This window comes from Trifolium pratense, linkage group LG2, assembly GCF_020283565.1.
Source record: "Trifolium pratense cultivar HEN17-A07 linkage group LG2, ARS_RC_1.1, whole genome shotgun sequence".
Classification (NCBI taxonomy): Eukaryota; Viridiplantae; Streptophyta; class Magnoliopsida; order Fabales; family Fabaceae; genus Trifolium; species Trifolium pratense.
In genome coordinates this window covers 24,718,372-24,740,367 of record NC_060060.1, presented here as the reverse complement: position 1 = coordinate 24,740,367, position 21,996 = coordinate 24,718,372, and the positions used below count along the sequence as shown (strand labels likewise).

Here is a 21,996-nt window from a genome sequence, read left to right as displayed (position 1 = left end):
AAAAAATGGTCATAAAACGGTAAAAGTTGGTTGGCATTCCAAAGAAAAAGGTGTCTATGGTTGAGCTTTGCTAAGAGTGATACATTAACATCACCAACTTCACATGAATTGTTAGCATTACGTTAATCTAGCCCGCAGTTTCGGAAGATACGACTAAAATATTTGAGTTTGATGTTGATGTTGGAAGCCACGTTTTTTCTTAAACAGTGATGTGTAAAAAAATGGTAGAACTGTAGAAGCATCATGTTATTATTAAAATAAGGCAAATACACTCATCGTTAGTTGGTAAGTGGTGATTGACACTGAATTTGGTATAGAGAACTACAGTTCGATTGCCCGCAACTGCGTTCGGAGGGAGTTGAAATCAGGGGCGGACCCAGACACAAATAATCGGTGAGGCTAAAAAAATTAATTACTATTGAAAATTTTTCTAAAAGAACATGTTTATCTAAAAAAAAGAACAACAACAAATCAACAAACGTGAAAATTAATTACTAAGGAAAGAACTATGACGGTTAAATCATGCATATAACTTCTTTTTTTTTTTACTGCAAAAAGACAAGATTTGAACCCAGGACCTTATACTCGCAACTCATTGAACAATCATGTATATCTATTATTTGATGTTTCACAAAATTCTACCTTGAACCAAAATATATAGAACTCAAAATTATACTAACTTATGGTTTATTTTGATAAGCTAGTTCAATTAGCTTATAACTTATTGGTTTTTATTTCACTTTTATCCATATTATCTTACTTCACAAAAAATTAAATATTAATCAAACATATTTTTTTCTTATGTTATTTCATATTTATATGTTAATTCAATTGGTAATTTTACCCAATACTACAAACTCAATTAATTAGCCACTTTTTTTTTGCGAAACAAAGTCAAAGATGATTATTATAAAATTAAACGATATAACTTAAAATAAGATTTTACGTATAATGAAAAACTTGAAATCATCAATAATAAACTATAAACTAATATTTGTATTAATACTTAAAATAATATGTGTACGAGATACTCGCGATTATCAATAATAAACCCTAAACTAATATTTATATTAATATTTGTACAAATATGTATAAAAAATGACTTGAAGAGGTCCGCCCCTGGTTGAAACCACTTGGCCACTATTTGGTAAGTCCAATAAACTAGCTTATAACTTATTGTACTAGTTTATAAGCTTGCTTGATAAAAATGTGAAGTATTTGGTAACGAGCTTCTCTAACTAGCTTATAGTGTTTTTGAGATGCTATTTTAAGTAGCGTATGAGCTTATAGCTTATAGCTTTTTACATTTTATTCCATATTTACCCTTATTTGTTTTATTTTTTATTTTATTTTTAATTATAATAAATACCTACTAACACTTACAAAAAAAGGCTTAACTACACATTTGGTCCCTTAAGTTTATTTTAAGTTTCAATTTGGTCCCTTACGTTTAAAAAGTATCAATTTGGTCCCTTATGTTTATTTTAGGTTTCAAGTTAGTCATTTTCGCCAATTTTGTCACATGTGGCAGCCAATTTGCATATGTGGACAGACACGTGACACTTGAACACACTGACACGTGTACTGTTCAAACGGTATTAGTGAATAAAATATTTGATCTGTGTATGAATCTTCATACTATTATATAGTGTCATACTAAAATCATCAACTACGTAACGATATATATTATTAAAAAGTGAGTGAGAGGTAGATATATATTTGCATCATTAATCAAAAAGAGTCTTCTAACACAATCAAGATGTGTAATTGTAAACACACAAGATATATTTTAAATAGTATAATATATAATTTATGATATATATATTAGTCTAAAAGATATCTTTAAAGAGTTAATGACATGATGAATAGCTTAAGAGTGCAGTTTAGTATGAAAGAAGCAAAGGCCAATTCACATGTTATGTATTCCACGGAATGAGTTGGTCACTTGGTGGACGGCAACTTTACTTCAAGAGAACATATGCATGTTAATTATATTAACTTACATTTGGGCGGTAAGACTACAATTTCGTCGTGGTTTAGACGGTTTAAAATATAGTTGTTTCAGTAGTGATTGACACTGAACATGGTATGTAGAATAGATTACCGTTCAAATTAGATTAGACAATCCAATGGATCGGATACTGATGGTGAAAAAAAAAAACAATTTCATCATCAGTTTAAAATTATTCAATTTTTAAAATAACTCTAGTTATATTTGATTGTATAAACTATTGGAAAATGCTAAATAGTGTTACGGACACTAGTTAATCATATGAAAATAAAAATCTTGAAATATGTGCATTAGTCATTCATTTTTTTGTTTGATTATGTACTGACGCTGACTGAATCCAATCCATAAGCTCAAAAACAAGATGCTTTAAAATTGTAGAAAGTTACGTTTCCAACAATAATTTACTTTTTAATTTATTTTATTTGGTATGTTTAACAAGTGTTCTAACGATATTGTTTAACATGACCCTAAACTATTTTCTTTTTCTACTCGCTCTTTCTATCTCTTTATTTTATTTTTTTCTATTCTCTTAATTAACACAATATTTTGAATTTTTCTTTTAAGTGAAGTGTAAAGAAATTATATGATGGATTTGACATCTAAACTATATTGGCATTCCAAAATCGTCACATGTCATTTGTGAAAAGATAAAGAAAAGATTAAATATATTTACGGTCACTATGAAAATTGTACATATCAATTTTAGTTCGTATGAAAGTATATTTACGGTCACTATGAAAATTTTACATATTCACCATATACACTTTTAATATATTTTTATTAGGTTATCATGATCTTGGTAAAGTTTCTAATGCCGTTAGTGATAATTAATTTGTGTTGGAAAACTTGCGGGGCACATAAGGTTAGTTATCTCATCTCAATCGAATTTTCTTCATACGCATGAGTCAGTAATCGAACCACTGACCACATACTTAAGGGGATCAAGACCCTTATCACTTGAATCAATTCATTATTGGTTACACTTTTAATAGGCTTAATTGCAAATTTAATCTCTTATTTTTATTTTAGGTTTTAAGTTGGTCTCTTATATTTTCCGCAGTTCAATTAGTTAGTCCCTTGTCTTTTAAAAAAATTTATGATTTGTGGGTTTTTTTTTTAATTATACTTTTGGTCCCTTATCTTTATTTTAGGTTTTAAGTTGGTCCTTTATCTTTTAAAAATTTCAATTAGTTGGTCTCTTAGCTTTTTGATTTATGTTGGTGTTGAGTTGTGATGGTTTGTATGATGATTAATGATGAGATAGACTAACTAATTGAACGACATAAATGATAAGAGACCAAGTTAAAATTATTATTTTTTAACCAAGATCAAGTTAAATTTTTTAAAAGATAAGAAACCAACTTTAAATCTAAAATAAAGATAAGAAAAAAAAACATAATTAAGCATAATTTTTTTTTTTTGACAGAATTAAGCCTAATTTTTATCGTTAGTTAAACACTCATTTAAATAATGAAAGTCCATATGACACTATCACACAAACTTTTTTTGCTGACACGAATGACATAAGGGAATATATTACTCCCCCGATCCTATATATAAGGAATACATTGAAAAAAACATACAGATTAAGAAGGTTTATAAAAAAAAGTGGGTTTATTTTTTTTATTAAAAATTCTAAAATGTTATGAGTTATTCCAAAACTAACCTTGAGAATATGTCTATGTAATTAATGCATAACATTGAAATATATTGCATTTTATACAATTTAAGAAGGGTATAAAAGAGATTATCTATTTAATAAAGAATAAATTAAAATAGTGTTTATTATAAAAAAAAACAATTTTTTTTTCCAAAATATTCTTATATATAAAACCGGAGAAAGTATAAAAACAGGAAAACTTAAGTGCTCTGAGTCCAAGATACTAATGGTTAAGGAAACAATTTTTTTTTAAAAAAAATCAATTTTACCTAAATTTTTTGCTTTTGTTTTCATTTTTCCTTTCTTAATCATTACACGGAACACTAGTTAGCATTGCTCTATAAAAAAAAAAATAGTTATTTAGTTGACAAAGGTTAACTTAAAAGAAAGGAAAGAAAAATACATATATAAAGAGAAAAGAAAAAACGTGTTGTGCACCCAAGGGTTGATACAAGTAATGCTTTTGTCACGGAAACTATGGTCTATAGGTTGGGCCAGATCCACCTTAGTCACTACTTAGCCATTTGATTTTGACTACAAGAATTTATTTTAACTTTAAATTATTCTAACTTGAATTTAGAATTTTATGTTTTGAATTCAGATTAATTTTTAGACAAAAATATGAATTCAATTTTATACGAATATATTTAATCAGATATAATTTTCTTTCAACTTATTTTTAATTAAAATTAATTTTAATTAAATTTACGTTTGAAATGCATGTTATAGTATTTCCTTTGTCCAAAATACGAATATAAGTTATCAATCATTAGTTGATTCAGTGTTAATTGGCGCTGAACTTGGTAGGAAAGTCACGATTCGAATCCTCAGCATTTAAGATTGGGCTGAAATCAATTGATGTCAAAACTTACCCTCCAACCAGATTAGACGGTTTAATGACAGGATATTAGTGGTGAAAAGAAATACAAGTCTAAGTTTGATCATATGTATTATTCATATATAAAGATAAATGTTATTATATAAGATGTTATGTGATTTATCATTCGAAAAATTTAGAGTTTGATTTCTAATAAAAACAATTATTGATTATATTTTACTTATTTCGTTACCAAAATCCCAATTACTAGAGTCCCATTTTTCAAAAACCAAAAATTAATAAAAAAAAATATTATTCGATTTATCTCAACAAATATTTTCAAAGTATCCATTTTTGTAATTATTAATATATTGTTAAATATAATTATTTAACTTTTCTTTTAAAAAATAATATTAATAGTCAAAATTATATATTACTCTTCCGGTCCTTAATATAAGAAGAGATTCACTTTTTATACATTACAAAAATTAATGTATCTAGACTATATTATAAACTACATACATTCATTTTTAATGTATTTAAAAAGTCAACTTTTTCTTATAATGGGAGTAAGATATATAAAAGTCAAACAGTCCTTACCAAAAAATAAAAGTCAAACAGTAACAAATATTTTAGAATAAAAGAGTAAACAAAAATAGATAATTTTATTTTTAATAATATATTTGGTCAGAAATTTGAATAAAAAATTCCTAATGATGTTGCTGATGCAAAATGACACACACACACACTCTCTCTTTCATACAACACAACACAAAACTCAGTCCTATAAATTGTGACGCGTCTTCTTTCATTCCCATTCTCATCTCTGAATTCTTCTTCTCCTCAGATCTCTCTTTTCCTTCTTTCGATCTCAACCTTTCTTTAACTAAGGTAACAGTTAATCATTTCTTCATAAATTTTCATTTCTAGTTAACAAGTAGCTTTTTTTCTTCTTACCCATTTCGTTTTTACTCTTTCTCTTTCGATTTCACATTCTGGGTATTTTTGTTTCACTCTTAAATTTAATGCTCACATTCTTTCATTATAATGTTCTTTTCGTTGTTTTGCTGTTTTTTTTTTTGTGTGATCCGGTTGAAATGTTTTTTTTTTTTTGTTATTTGAATTATTGTTGGATCTATTGTTTTGGCTTTTTTCGTTTGATTTGTCGTTAGATCTGGTTATTGATTATACAATGTGGTGATTTGGATTTTTCATAATTTGTCACTTTTTGTGTGTGTTTGTGTCTGCATGTTTGTAGATACAGGGAATGATGATTGAGCTCAATAATTTTAATTTTTTTTGATAAAAATTTAGCTCAACATTTTAATAAATATTTATTTAATCACTTTGTATTTTCTTCCCTGGATATTCTATAGATCTGTGAGTTATTTTTCATGAAAATTATAGATCTTGATTTTAAATTTTGATGTGATTGTACTCATGATTTGTGGAAATACTTTGGTTTATGATTTTATGCAATGTTATTATATATGTGTCTATTATATGAATTTATAAGTTTTTCAGCTTATGATTTTATAATATGGTTGAAAATATTTGTGTGTTGATTTTGAGTTTGTATTGTTTGTGTTGTATTATGTTATAATAGGTTGCTGAGAAAAAATGGTGAAGATTTGTTGCATTGGAGCTGGCTATGTTGGTGGTCCAACAATGGCTGTGATTGCTTTGAAGTGTCCTGAGATTGAGGTAGCTGTGGTGGATATCGCTGCGCCGAGAATCAATGCTTGGAACAGTGATCACCTACCTATATATGAGCCTGGTCTTGAAGATGTGGTGAAGGAGTGCAGAGGAAGGAATCTTTTCTTCAGTACTGATGTTGAGAAACATGTTGCTGAGGCCAATATCGTCTTTGTCTCGGTCAACACTCCTACAAAGACGCAAGGTCTTGGAGCTGGCAAAGCAGCTGATCTCACTTATTGGGAGAGTGCTGCAAGGATGATTGCTGATGTTTCAAAGTCGGACAAGATTGTTGTTGAAAAGTCGACTGTTCCGGTTAAAACAGCTGAGGCAATCGAGAGGATTTTGACTCACAATAGGAAAGGCATTAATTTCACTATTTTGTCTAACCCTGAGTTTCTTGCTGAGGGTACAGCTATCAAAGATCTGTTCAATCCCGACCGTGTCCTTATCGGAGGCAGGGAAACCCCGGAAGGGCAAAAGGCTATTCATGCTTTGAGAGATGTTTATGCTCATTGGGTCCCGTTGGATCGAATCCTTTGCACCAATTTGTGGTCTGCTGAACTCTCAAAGCTTGCAGCCAATGCTTTCTTGGCTCAGAGGATCTCCTCTGTGAACGCCATGTCTGCATTATGTGAGGCAACTGGTGCTGATGTCTCCCAGGTTTCTCACTCAATCGGAACTGACTCGAGAATTGGACCAAAATTCTTGAATGCTAGTGTTGGTTTTGGTGGATCCTGCTTTCAGAAGGATATTCTGAACTTGGTCTATATCTGCGAGTGCAACGGCCTTCCCGAGGTGGCTAACTACTGGAAACAGGTCATTAAGGTGAATGACTACCAGAAATCTCGGTTCGTGAACCGAGTTGTCTCTTCAATGTTCAACACAGTCTCAGGGAAGAAAATTGCTGTTTTGGGATTTGCTTTCAAGAAAGACACCGGTGACACTAGGGAGACTCCTGCGATCGATGTGTGCAAGGGTTTATTAGGAGACAAGGCTAAGTTGAGCATTTATGATCCTCAAGTTTCTGAAGAGCAAATCTTGAAGGATTTGGCAATGAAGAAATTCGATTGGGATCATCCTGCTCATCTTCAACCAACAAGCCCAACAACTTCCAACAAGCAAGTGTCTGTGGTTTGGGACGCGTACGAGGCGATTAAGGATGCACATGGTGTGTGCATTATGACTGAGTGGGACGAGTTCAAGAATCTTGATTACAAAAAAGTTTTTGACAACATGCAGAAACCGGCATTTATCTTTGATGGAAGAAATGTCGTGGATGTGAAAAAGCTGAGGGAAATTGGTTTCATCGTTTATTCCATCGGAAAACCACTAGATGCTTGGCTCAAGGACATGCCTGCAGTGGCTTAAAGAAGAGAAAATTTACAAACTTGTGCTGCCTTTAGGGATGAATTTGTTGGTCATTTTCAGAATGAGGATGCATTGCTCCATCTGCTATATTTTTATCATGCTATTATTCTTATAGTTTAGATATATTTCTGTTGTTGTTTTTTCATCTATGTTACTTTGATGATTTCATATGAGATTTTGGTGGCAAGTTATAATAGCTTAATTGCCCAAATATCCTTATTTGTTTTACATGGTTTAATGCAATAAATTGGTGGTGAAGGGAATTTTATACAATGAATATCATTTCTTTTGTCATTTTTTAGAGGATGCAATATTTATTTATTTATTCTCTTTCACTATCTTCATAGTTTCTGTTTGTCTATTTAACAATTACTCTCAAAACAGTTATTCAGATACTCCTGCTTTGAAAGAGCGTATAAATAAATCAGTTATCAAATATCAATTTATGCAAATAAATTATCTAACCGAGGTAGCAAATTCTTGGCATTAATTTTTTATTAAGAACATTCTTCTTGTTGGTGTGGTTTTCCATTAATTTTTGAACCATCTTGGATGATAGAGAAAATAATATATTTTAGTGAAACTTCTTACTATTTCTTCAAATGTTCCATTTCTTTTACACTAAACAATAGCTTCATCATTTTAGTGTGTGTTTGGTTTGGCGGTGAAGAGAATTGAGTTTGACAGAATTGAGTTTGAGAGAATTGATTTTGGTTAAAAGTGAGTTGAACATAATTGATTTATGTTTGGATACGTTAAGGTAAAAGTGATTCTTAACATTTTATGTTGTTTGGATAATTTGAATCAAAATTACTTTTAAATGTGTAAATTACCAAAAGACCTATCATATATATAAATCATAAGTGATCTATAAAAAATAATAGAATTATCAAATAAAACCTCCGACCCAATATTCCCAAGAGCACATCTGCATAGAGAAAAAAAACTCCAATCCAATTTTCCCAATAAAAGGAAACCCAATAGTAATAAAAATAAAAAAGCCCAACACTTAGACGAAAAACCTAAAAATTACTTCAATTATTTTCACCATTTATCTAGAACTTTCAAACGCAACAAAGACAATTCTTCTCCTTCCCTCAACTATTCTTCACCAATCTGTCTTTCAAATTAACAATTTTTCTCATTAATTGTCCATTTTCATTCTCACAGTTCTTCAATTTCACAATCCCAAATTTATGCTCGACTTTGCTCATTCTCAATAGAAACATCATCACCATTTCTACTTTTGGTGGGAGACGGATCGGTGTTGCTGTCAATTTCGTAGAGGAAAGACAACATGCAGTAGCTAGGTGTGACAAATCTGGATAATGAAGTGTTGATTAATGAGTTTTGGTAAGGGCAATGAAGGAATAACGAAAATTAAAGGTAGAATTGATTTTGAGCCCACCGTAAAAGCTAGGATTTCCAGCTTCTGTTAGAATCGAGTTTACAGGTCAAAATCACGTTGTCGAAGAGAAACCAAACATATTGGCAAAAGAAGAGAATCACGTTTGGGGTCCAAAACGTGAGTTTGAGGTGTGCAAACGCGCAACCAAACATACACTTAATATAACAGAATATTGTAGGGCATTCCCCAACAACTTAAAGAGCCAATTCTAGAGAAAATATCTACCAAATCATGATTTGCATTATACAAAACCTTGATATCTGCAAAGTTTTCTTTGTTACTATCCGGATAGTAGAGCTGTTAAAATGAGCTAATTCGTATGGATCGGTCTGTCAAATTCAAAAAATCGTCGGGGGCTTCAAAGTCCTTGCAGATTGTTTTAGCTTCAAATTCCTTGCAGATTGTTTTAGCGCTTTTTAGTGGGGTCCTTAAAAATCCAATTGAAATATGGGTATACTTATGTCATGGATAGCCCTTAGCCCGCATAAATAAATAAAAAAAAGTTAAATTGGACTTTTGGTCTCTTAACACATTTAACGGATTCATTTTGGTCTCATAATCATTTATTGTTTTATTTCAGTCCTCTAACTATACTCTCTGCCAAATAAATCTCTTTCCATTAAATTTTATCAAAATTTGTTAATCTACATCGCTTTCTTTACCAATTGCAAATCCAATAATTCATCACAAAAACTCATTCAATTCAATCCAAGAAATTAGACTCAAGTGGTTAATGAGCTCTCCCTAAGAAGAATCGTTTGGGAGAACCCAAATTCAATTCTCGGTGGGAACAATTCTTGGCGAGACTTTACTTAACTCGCGGCCGAACTTTGAATTACCGGGAGACCCTTCCCCTATGAACCAGAGGGTTAACAAAAAAAAAACTTCTTCCATTCCATTCCATTCCATTCACTTTCTTCAATTTCTCTTCTTTACCCATTCATTAAAAATTGATTCCACCAATATAAAATCCTCAAAACCACTACGCTTCTTATTTGAAAACCCACTCTTGATTTGAATGTCCATATCTAAAAGTAATGTTGGTAACAATGGAATCGAAGTCAAATAATTAAATGAGTATAATGATAAAAAAAATATTGGGTTGTGTTAGCGGAGTTTCTATAATTCCATGTTCAATTCTAGTTTCACAACCTAGAGTATCAAACCTACTTATAGATAACAAGATTGCCTTAAGTTCGGGAACATTCACATCATGTAAAAGACATTCATGGTTGTCAAACATCATAAGACGAACTGAACTGAACTCATACCTTGAACCTTGCAAGCTTTCTCATCTCCAAGGTGAACTTAGCCACCTTCAACTAGCTCTAAAGTCTTAAAGTAACCGTTCTTTGGACACATGTGAAAGGAGCATCCAAAGTCCATGACTCAGATCTTTTCAGGTTCCAAATTTGTCACAACTAGTGCTCCCGCACTTTCATAACATTCATCTTTGCTTACAACAATATGAACGGATGAACTACCATCCTCCCTGCTTCGAGGACAATCCTTCTCGAAGTGACCAGGGACGTGACAAATAATACACTTGAAATTTGATTTGTCACCCCCTTTGGTTTGGACTTTGACCTAGACTTCTTGCCTTTGACATTACCCCTATTTTCACTCTCCCCCCCCCCCCCCCCCCAACATTCAAGTCCTTTTCACTATCATCAACCTTCATATATTTGAACTTTGTTAATTCATTGGTTCTCAAAGCCGCTTGGACTTCCTCCAAGGTGATAATGCCTACTTTTCCATAGATAATGGTATCCTTGAAGTTCTCAAATGAACTAAGTAAAGCACATAGTAGGAGTAAGACTTTATCCTAATCTTTTAGGTCCACTTCAATGTTCACCAAATCATTAATGATTTTGTTAAACTCTGTCAGGTTCTCCATTATAGATTTTGACTCCACTATTCTAAAAGAGTACTAGAGTTGTTGTTTTAGAATCTTCCTATGAGCCAACGATTTAGTCAAGTATAATAACTCAAGTTTGGTCCATATAGACACAACAATAGTCTCCATTTCTACTTCTCTTACTCCTTATCCCCAAGACATAAGATAATGACATTGATTGTCTTATCATTCATCTCTGTCTTCTCTACAGGTGTAACTTGTAAGGTGCGCTGGCATCTGTGCATCTTCATTCAACGCTTCAACACACTTTCTTTGGATTAGAAAATTTCCCTCATCTTTACCTTCCACAACCTGAAGTTGTCACCATCTGTAAACTTCTCAATATGCCACTTGGATAATTTTGACTTAATATTTGTCAATCCCACTATTTTAGAATAGAAAAAAACCAATTATTTCTTAAAAACAAGTTGCTTATTAATAATTTTGAGTCATACACAACAATTAATAAATAAATTTTTAGCAGAATTGGTAAAATAACTCTCATCTTGAAATTAGCTAGTTTGTTCTCAAAAAGTCGCTTACGCAATTTAGTAAAAACGGGGTGATCGACGTCACAATGAATCATCCCAAATTCTTGCAAGACTTCGTCAAATCTTCCAAGCCATTCCCGAGGTAATTGTTTGAAGTCATATAAAGACTTATGCAATTTGCATATGAGATTTCTACATGTAATTCTGCTCCTCCAAGCCACCATGCAAGAATGCATTCTTGATATCCAATTGAGATAAAGGCCAATGTTTGATTGCAGTCATGGAAAAATAAAGACGAACAAATGCCATCTTTGCAACTAGAGAAAAAGTATCACTATTATCTTGACCTCGAACTTAGTGTATCCCTTTGCCACTAGGCGAACTTTCGATCGATCTATTTGACCATCGGGGCCCATCTTGACATATGGCTTTTCTTGCTAACATTTCATCAATTATGGTATGCCTCCACCCTGAATGAGATAATGCTTCCTAAATAGTGTTATGAATAGAAACAAATGAAAGTGCAAAAATAAAAACACAATATGTGGGAGATAAAATATGGTAAGAAAGGAAATTATAAATAGGATGAGGATTATGGGTTAACTGATTACCTTTGCGGATGACAATGGGTAAATCAGGAGCCAGATCAGGGATGGGGACACTTGGTGCAGGAGTTAAATCATGTGGTTTAACCCTTCTCTTATATGTTATGCCATATCGGTTGAAAGTTGGTGGAATCTCGACGGATGATGATATGTCTAGAACTTCTGGAGACACGAATGACAGAGGAGTGGACTCAACATATTCAAAATAGGAAATAGGTAGAACCTGATCTAAGTCAGGTGTATGATCCTCCGAGTAGCAAAGTATGACATGTCCTCAAAGAATATAACATATGTAGAGGTGTAGAAATGATGTGTAAAAGGAGAGCAACACTGATATTTCTTTTGGACACGAGAATAACCAAGGAAGACACATTTGATAACACGAGCACACAACTTATTACGACCTAAAGACAAAACAAGTACAACTGAAAACGCGACGAGAAACAACATATAACGGGGTCTATATGGTACAAAAGAGAATGAGGAAATTGATCATTCAAAACAGAGGATGACATCCAATCTATTAAATAACCGACAGTAAGAACAATGTCACCCCAAAACTTAAATGGGACATTGACATTTAATAAAATGGAATGTGTAGTGTCAACAATGTGTCTAAAAAAAACGTGTCTATGTTTTCTTTCGGATACACCATTTTGTGGAGGTGTATGAGGACAACTGGATTGATGTATGATGCCTTTAAAGTGTGCATAAACGAATTAAAACAATAAAATAACCTTTTATGTGTATAATTAAGTACTTTATATGTTATATTTTCACACAATGTGTGTATAAATTTATTTTTATGTTATCTTTATGATTGTCACAACTTACAAAACTCACAATAATGCCTTAATTTTTTATTTGTTGTATGATTAAACTTCTTTTCACAACTATAGTTTGATTGAACGTAATATAAATTTGATAATTTTTTAATGTTAATGGATACCTGCGAGAACTGTGGGGATCTGCGGGGATGAGGATGAATGAAGAATACTCTCCGAAGCGGGGAATAATGACACATATATGGATATCATTTTAAATGGTAAAGTAATAACAGCTTATTCCCCATCATGTTGACATCCCTACACGGAACAAACGTCGCCGCAAGTAGAGTAGAGTAAGGCGGCGCGTGGCCCGCATGCCCCAAAAAAGAGATTTAGATGTGTCGGATCTTCTGGCGGCGAGGTTTTAGACGGATTCAGATCACGAAGGTAGGACACATATGTTTCCATTAGTCACAACAGTAGGACAAAACAATGACACACATCTAGGGTGTAAGCGGATTAGAAAAAACCGATTAAACAGACGATCCAAACCAATTCAAACAAAAAAATTTGTTTTTTATGGTTCGAATTAAAAACCAAATTGAACTAACTAAAAATCGACATGGTTTGGTTCGGTTCTTGGATTCAGTTTTTAGAAACCAAAGAACCGAACCAATGATTATATTATTAACCATTTATTGAGTTTAACCCATCAAGTAAGCACACACCTAAAATCGACCCAACCATTTCGTTTCCATTTCTTTTTGTTAATTTTACTTGTCTTCCATTTCGAATTGAAAATAAATTCATTATTCTATATTCTTACTATGTATATATTTCAATTTATTAAGGATGGTGCATTGACAATTCAAGTGGGTAAAATATTGAAATTTTTAGTTGTACTTTGTTCTTTGATGTTGAATTTATGAACCTAATTTCCAGGGCCGGCCCAAGCCCAAAGCCAACAAAAGTAGGGCTTTAGGCCCCAAAATTATTGGGCAATTTGGGTCTAGAAATTAGGCCCCATATTTTGTATATATATGTTACTCCGTCTCTAAATAATTGTCGCAATTTGACTTTGTGCACTATTCATGCAAGCTACTTTGACCATATTTTTTTACTAATGTATAAAGATAAATATTAGCATATGAGATCTTGTTAGATTTGTCTCGATGAGTACTATCAAAATATCAATTTTTCATAATTTTTAGTAATACACAACTAAAGATATTAATGATCAAAATTGTGCATCGGCAAGTGTGCAGTTGTAAAATATGACAATTATTTTGGGACGGAGGGAGTACGTTATAAAGCATTGTAAACAATTGTAGTGCAGCCGAGCGGCAATATTTTCCCAATTGCATCAACATATCATGCGTTCAGTTCATACTCATGGCAATTTTTTACTACTTTATTATTATGAACTATTTTTGAAGGATTTGCTACTTTATCATTACCATTATAATATGCACCCAAATGTAATAAAATGTATCTCTCCTTAGCTTTTCTTCACCAGATTTATCAAAACAGTTCATAAAAGGTAAATAGGTTGATTTGAAATACCGTAGTTTTTTCCTGATGTTTCAACTTTATCTTCAAAAAATGGCATGAGACACTAGAATTATTGGAGGGCATGCATTTTTTATTTGATTAATTTAATCTCCTCTTTAAAATAACAAAAGAGAGTGCAGAAGCTTGCAGTTCGTCAAAAATGGTGAAAATGTTTTTCGAACTATTTACCAGCTCTCTTTTATAAAATATAATCATTAATTTATTTTTTTATAAAATATTATTATTAATTTAAAAAAAGGCCTCATATAATAATTTGCTTTAGGCATCAGAATATGTTGGGCCGGCCCTGCTAATTTCATATATGGTTGTATTTTGTATTTGATACTAAATTCAACCTATGAATTGTATTTTGTATTTGACATCTATAGAAAAAAATGTTGCAAACTGATTAAAGTATCCGACCAAGACCGGTCCCGAGTTTTTAGAGGCCACATGCAAATTTTAAAAGTGGTCTCTTATAATAAAAAATAAATACGATTTAAAAAAATACATGCAAAAATAGTATAAATGCGTTGAACATTTCCAGTTACTTTGATTTACGTTGTCAGTTTGATCATTGTTTTTACCACTTACACCCCTAATTGTAGCTGTAGTTTAGAAAGGAAATAAAAAAGTGAACGTATATAAGAAAAAAAGTACGGTGCATAAAGCAACTCCCGTAAAGCATAGGTCTGAATGGGTAGTTGTTTGCAACATGACATACGACGGTCCAATTGGGGTTGTAGTTTTAGCAACTGGTTGTTTTTTTGCTTTTTTTTTAGATTGGGCCGAGCCTTTATATTTTGCAGGAATATATATTACGTTTTACATCCCCAATTTTACTAATACTACTACTATAAAAAAATTTGAGGCCTTCAAATTTTTGAGGCCCGCTGCCACGGGCCTTGTTGCAGTTGCTTCTGGGCCGGGCCTGTATCTGACCAAACCGATTAGTTTGGTTCATATTCATTTTTGAAAAACACCAAAACCGAACCAATGTAAAGTTCATTGGGTCGAATACAGAATTCACAAAAACTGATCAAAACCGGTCTAATTACATCCCTACATCCAGACGCCTAGGAAGAAAGATAGCGAAAATACGGTTTTAACCTGCTCTAGATACCAACTTGAAACAGAAGATGTGTGTGTTTTTTTTTAAAAAAACAGGGGAATATACAAGATATATATACTGCATGAAAAAAAAAGAGTACAAATACATGAGTCACCAAATAGGTAATAAGAATCAAGTTATAAAACAATAATATCCTGCAGATACTAGTCAAAATGTAGAATATCTCAATAATAATCATTTTAAAATTATGAAGCACGTACACACATCAAATTAAGCGTACTCTGGTGTCAGACATGTGTCCATACTCCATATCCAACATTGACACATATATAGTTATGTTGTATCATGTTATTTTTTCAATCTATTATTTAATGTCAACATGTCAACATTCGTGTTATGTGTTCCGTGTATGTTTTCAAAGTTTTAAAATCTCAATCATATTTTTTCCAACAGTAGGGATTAGTAGTGACTTTAGTAACTTTTAGGTTATTGGAGATTCTCTATGTCCAAATTCCCTTATGTTGGATCTCAGCCATCCATTTTATTTAGGTTATTGGACATTTTTTTTTGAATGGTGGAGGATTAAACTGCACCCCCTACCGTCCAATTTGGACATGAGAAGATCTGCTCCCCTTTTAAGCAATTTGAGCTACAAGATTTTGTCTTTGCTGTTTTCTTGATAACCAAATGATTTTTCTACTTTTTTATTAAATCAAAATGTCCTTTTATGTACAATAAAAATGTCTTTCCTCTTTGCTTTAAGCACAATCACTTCAACACATTAGTTCATGACAATGGGCATGCTAATCAGATATATTAGTGATTAAAAACTAAAATACTGTGGGCGAGAAAACAGGATATATAATATTCCAGTTTTGGATTCTATTATAATTTTCATTGTTTACCATTTATTTATCATTAAGATAAAGATGTCAAAAATCAGCCCAAACTTCACCGGTTAAGATTATCGAAATTTTGTAATTATTACACGTATAGAAATCTTGAATATGTACCAAAAAAAAATTTGGAAAAAAAATATTGGATAATTATAATTTATAAACTTGCATGTACGCACATTTCAAGAATATATTTGTACAAGCCACTAGATTTCGTCCAATGGTGAGCGATTTAAGTAGTATGCATAATGTCATAGATTTGATCACATTGTAAAATAAAACAATATTTGTACATCTTTTCGGTTGTTAGTAGTTGAGTTGGTAGTAACTATATTAGAAATATTATTTGAGAGGTGAATATTCGAATACAAATTTATTAGTATATTAATCGTTATGTTAGTTTTATTTTGACTAAATTATTTTTTTGTCTCATAAGTTTCATGAACTATCAAGTCAACACCTATTTGACAAATCACTTAAGTGAATCAACGGCCACGTCAGTTTTTTTTTCAATCTAATAAACAAAAAAATTAAATAAAAAGGAATAGTCATTGCCACCTATAATAAACATTGGGGCCCAAAAGTTTATTTCATTTTTTGTTTTGTTTTTACAACTGAACTATGTTCCACCAACTCATTGTCTCATTTTAACAATCGGCTCAATTAATTCAATCAGTTGAGTTACTAATCTCAGCTCAGTCTAATCACTAAATTATTTAATCAAAATAAAACCTACTCCCTCAGTTTCAAAATATAAATAAAAATGAGTCAAATAAATTTGATGTACTTGATTTAAAATTTGGACTAAATATATTCATTTTTGTTGACTAATTTTACTTATATTTTAAGAGAAAATGAATATATATATCTTCGATTCATCAAAGTTATCAAATAGACTACCTGAGGGTGTATAATCAATTCATTAAGATGTGATTTGCCTAATATGTTGATACTCCCAGTCCCAGTTACTTTTCAAACGTTGTTTTAAATTACTGTACACTTTTTTTATGATTTACTTTGACCATAAATTTTTGTTAATATATAGAACTTCATTTTTTTTTCATTCATATAAAACTACATATTAGTAAATAAGATATTGCTCAATTTATTTCGAAGAATATTTTTAAAATATAAAATTTTCACAATTTTTTATAGTATAAAATTAAATATATTAGTGATCAAAGTTATGCATTGGCATACCGACAGTGGTCAAAAATGACATTTAAAGAGGAACAGAGAGAATATTTAATAAGCTAATTTCTATTATAAAAACAAAAAAAATAATATATTCTTTTAACATGAAGATTTTTTTTTGGTTACATGAGAGAGAAAAAATATTTAACATGATGTCAAAATATATACGGGATATTATTTTTGGTTACCAAAATATATATGGGAATGGGATATACAAATACAAAAAATATACAAGTTAAAAAAATATATAAAAATATGGAATTTCTTATCAACAAAAAATATATAAATTAAAAGGAAAATATTCTAATTTTGGCACACAATCACACGATCTTATAATTGGAGTTATAATGATAAGAATAAAAGATTGTAGGAGACATTTGATATGTCGGTGATCAATAATTAATTAAATTTAAATGAGCAATATTTCTTTTTATTACGTTTGATGTGTGAGTTTATCCTCTATGAAGGCTAAGGGGAGTTAGGGCAGTGGTGTAGGGAATTTCAAAATTTAGAGAGTTAAATTAGGATTTATTTGGGTTAAGTATAATAGATTAGTAAAAATTAATAGTAGAAGAGTTTGGTTCTCTATAAATTCTAACTTAATTTGTAGGAATGTCAAAATTATTAGGTCGGATATCGTGATTAAACTTTAAATCCTACTCTCTTGCATGAATTTCCAATAGTTTATTACGTTAAAAAAAAAAGAAGAAAAGAATGGTTTGGTCTAATTATACTACCAAAATAAAGAAGAATGGTTCTACAAAAAAAAAAAAAAAAAACTAAGAAGAATGGTTTAATTTGGTCTGTGGGATGTGGCAAAGATTCCCTCCCTAGAGTTGAAAAAGTCACCTCATCCTTTAAATTAAAAGATATTCTTTAATATGAAAACATACCAAATAAAACTATATCGATTTTTTCTTTTAATACTATATTAAGAAAAGTCATATCCAAAAAAATATATTAGGGATTTTTTTTACTTGTAATAAAATATGAAAGGGATTAGGAAAGAAATTCGTGGGGTAAGTAATTCCTTCTAAGTTATAGTATTTTTTTTGGGTTATTTTATATTTGATTATAAGTTTTTTGTCTCACCGTCTTAACCTAAAATGAGTAACAACAAAATTAAATTGAATCGACATTGTTTCACTTTTTCACAATATAATCATATATTTTCGATTTACAACTTCATCTAAGACAAAAAAAAAAATACATAATCTTTCCATATAAAAAAAAATCACATACCTCCCTAACATTTTGGACATGTCGTCTATTTTATTTGTAGATATCCATTAAGTTACAAATTTTGCGCCTGTAACAGATTTTATTTTCAGATATTCAAGGATTCTTTTCATTCTCTAACTCCAAGAAATCAAACATGATCAAGATGACCATAAAAAATAAGGAGAAATTATTATGATCACAAAACAAAAAAACAAAGTATTAAAATCACAACAAGGTAACAATAAATAAAAACCAATAAATAGAATTAAATATATATCGTTTTCAACAATAATTATGTAGGAGGTTGCAATTGTAGGAGAAGGAGCTGAAGCTCAAAAACAATAACATTAACGGTTGGAGATTCTGACCTTTCACTTGTGTTGTGTAACCTTATAAACAAAGACAATTTAAGGCTTTGTTTGGATGTTTCAGTTTTTGGTTTGCCAAATCTGGTACTTCATAATCCTTGAGATCCTCAAAACAAATCTCTAATCCTAGCCGTCCAAATTATTCGTTAACCCTTTCTCTCTTTTTTTTTTCTTTCCTTTTTTACCCTTTCTCTGTTTTATTTTCCTTTTTATATTTATTTTATTAAATTTTGTAACAATACCCTTTTTTCCATGCATGGAATTCTCCTCTAACTACAACACCACCAACAAAACAGAACCAAAAAAAATCAACCCAATTCATCAAAATTTGATTTTTCCATTAAATTCGCTTTCTTTGGAAACTGAAGAATTGAAGGGTTCTTCTTTTTTTGTTCCTTTTTTTGTGGGTCTAATATTTTGTACTTCACAAGAACTGTCACATCTTAACCCTTTTTGATTCTCTTCTGATTATCATCATCAAAGCAAAGAACCTTCTTGATCTGTTTTTTTCTTAACTTGATCTCAATTTCTCTCTCTTTTTCATCATCATGGAATGTGCTTAGTCTTTTCAAGAAATTTTGAGGTAAGTGTCATAGTTTGTTTCTTCACTGATCTTTGTTTTGTTGGTTCTTAAATTTTAAGAATTTTTGGATTGATTTAGATTCATAATAATGGAAGAGAAGAAGTTTGTTTGTAAGTATTGTAGCAAAAGGTATCCTTGTGGAAAATCTTTAGGTGGTCACATTAGGACTCATATGATGAGTGAAAATTCACTTCAAGCAAAAGAAGAAAAAAGAATCAATGCTAATGCTAATGTTAATGCTATGTTTAAGTTTGATGATGGAAGAAAGAGAAAGAGATTAGATTTAGGGTCTAGTGGAAGTGGTAGTGGTAGTGGTGGTGGTGGTGGTGGTGATGATGGTAACCTTATTTATGGTCTTAGAGAGAATCCCAAGAAAACATCAAGGTTTGTTCATTCCAATGTTGCTACTATTCAAATGGAGAAATTCTGCAAAGAATGTGGAAAAGGTTTTCCATCACTGAAAGCTTTGTGTGGTCACATGGCTTGTCACTCTGAGAAAGACAAAGGAACCAATAGGATTGAAAGTGTGTCTGGTGTCACTGAGAAGCATAAATTGGTTATGGATAGTCAATCAGATACCGAGGCTTCGGTTCCGACCGATACACGGAGATCCAAGAGAATGAAGTTCAAGAATCTTAACGGTGGTGACAACAGCCATCCACCTTCTTCCTCTTCGCTTCATTGGGGAAACTGTTCTTCTTCTGTTTCCGAGGTTGAGCAGGAACAAGAAGATGTTGCTAGGTGTTTGATGATGTTGTCTAGAGATGCTACTTACAAGGGTACTCGTTTTGCTATGGTGACAGAGTCTTCTGATAACAACTCGGTTGTTCTTGAAGCAAAATCGAAATCGCCTTCAGTTGATACCAAGTTTGCTGCTATGAAGAACATTGTTGGTGGTACTAAAAACAATGGTTTTGAGTTCCCGGAGAAGAAGCTGAACAAGGATGCGAAGATGAAATCGGTCGAAATTGGTTATGTTTCTGATAATTCTGATTCTGGGTATTTCACATATGGTCCTAGAAAAGTAGAATCAGATGATTCTAGTGACGCATTTTTCATGAATAATGATGTTAAGTCTTCGAAAGCTGTACTTATCTCTGGGTTTGAAGATCATGATTTTGATTCAAGGAAGAAGATAATGAGCAGCGAAAAAAGAAACAGAAACAATAATGAATTCAAGAAACTAGCTTTGGATGATTCAAGAAAGAGACAAAATTTTGTTGAAAGTTCTAGCAAGAAAAAAGCAAAAAATGGTACTTATAACAATGATGAAAACTATGAAAGTTTGAAAATTGAAAGAGAGAGTTTTTCTGAAGATTCGGCTTATGAAAGTGATGAAAACAGCACTGATAGTGATTCATATCCTGCTCCACCAAAGACACAAAGCAATAGGAACATAAATGCAAAGACTAAGAAGTTAACAAGCAAAGGAAAGAAGAAAATGAAGTCAAAGAAAAGCAAAGAACATGAGTGTCCAATTTGCAACAAGATTTTTAGGTCAGGACAAGCTTTAGGGGGCCACAAAAGGTCCCATTTTGTTGGAGGGAATATTGATGAAAACACTTTTGTGATAAGACCAGCTAATAGTGGTGCTGTTCAAGCTGCTCCTGCTGCTAATCCTTGCTTAATTGATCTTAATCTACCCGCTCCAGATGATGAATAAAGATTTTGCATCATTTTGAAGTATTTGTTTTGTTGAGGTTAGTTGAATTATGGAATTATGAAAAATGTTGTCTTTATCCCATATGATGAAATCAATGACAATGTACAGACAAATGGGTAATTGGTTGATGCTTTTTTTTTGGTTTCTTAAGACTTTTTTAGATTCATTATTTGATAAGAGTAAGTTGTTTTTTTTCATGTTTTTGTAGCATGATGACAATTTACTTGCTTTTTAATTAAATTCTTTTTTCCTTCTTATAAGTATAAAATCAACTAGTCTTTGATTTATATTGATATGCTGCTGCATATGTTGGATTCATCCATCACTTGCTTCAATGAAATTTTGTTTTTTAATGTTGGTGTATTCCAATTCTTATTTTTCTTCTTGATAGATAACTAGATCAAGATGTAAATGCAATGTATCAATGAATGATGCAAAGTTCATGTCAATTGGTGCTTATTTGGTATGTCATAGAATTTGCCAAATTGCGATGTCAGTGTAAATTTGTTTGATCTATCGTAATACTAAACATAAACTTGATTTCCGGTTCAGTGTTTGACTTTTTCAAATCTCGTATTTTCTTTTGCAATACCAAAGATTGAGAACATCATCTCTACAATCACAATTTAATACATTAGTCAATATGGTTTTTTATTTTTTATGAAATTGGTGAATATAGTACTAATTATTTATGAAAATCATGTACTAGTTACATCATAGTATAGT

General features: G+C 31.3%; 2 protein-coding genes and 1 long non-coding RNA gene across 3 annotated transcripts; 2 read left to right on the top strand and 1 right to left on the bottom strand.

Moving 5' to 3' along the window:
• Positions 1 to 5,194: 5,194 nt before the first annotated feature.
• LOC123908170 (UDP-glucose 6-dehydrogenase 4) lies at positions 5,195 to 7,848 on the top strand. Its single transcript, XM_045958718.1, has 2 exons — positions 5,195 to 5,379; positions 6,095 to 7,848. Exon 2 carries the CDS (start codon positions 6,109 to 6,111, stop codon positions 7,552 to 7,554), a length of 1,446 nt encoding a protein of 481 aa, XP_045814674.1. The 5' UTR covers positions 5,195 to 5,379; positions 6,095 to 6,108; the 3' UTR covers positions 7,555 to 7,848.
• A 575-nt stretch (positions 7,849 to 8,423) lies between these two features.
• LOC123909902 lies at positions 8,424 to 9,115 on the bottom strand. The gene is made up of 2 exons (XR_006810033.1): positions 8,963 to 9,115; positions 8,424 to 8,875 (listed from the first exon to the last, which is right to left on the bottom strand). It is a non-coding gene; the product is annotated as an uncharacterized LOC123909902 (long non-coding RNA).
• Positions 9,116 to 19,288: 10,173 nt separating this feature from the next.
• On the top strand, positions 19,289 to 21,439 carry LOC123908903 (dentin sialophosphoprotein-like). Its single transcript, XM_045959630.1, has one exon. It carries the CDS (start codon positions 19,696 to 19,698, stop codon positions 21,268 to 21,270), a length of 1,575 nt encoding a protein of 524 aa, XP_045815586.1. The 5' UTR covers positions 19,289 to 19,695; the 3' UTR covers positions 21,271 to 21,439.
• The last annotated feature ends 557 nt before the right edge of the window (positions 21,440 to 21,996 follow it).

Bases quoted from the DNA above. Each gene is read 5' to 3' on its own strand.
- LOC123908170 (XM_045958718.1), top strand. From the start codon at position 6,109: ATGGTGAAGATTTGTTGCATTGGAGCTGGCTATGTTGGTGGTCCAACA.
- LOC123908903 (XM_045959630.1), top strand. From the start codon at position 19,696: ATGGAAGAGAAGAAGTTTGTTTGTAAGTATTGTAGCAAAAGGTATCCT.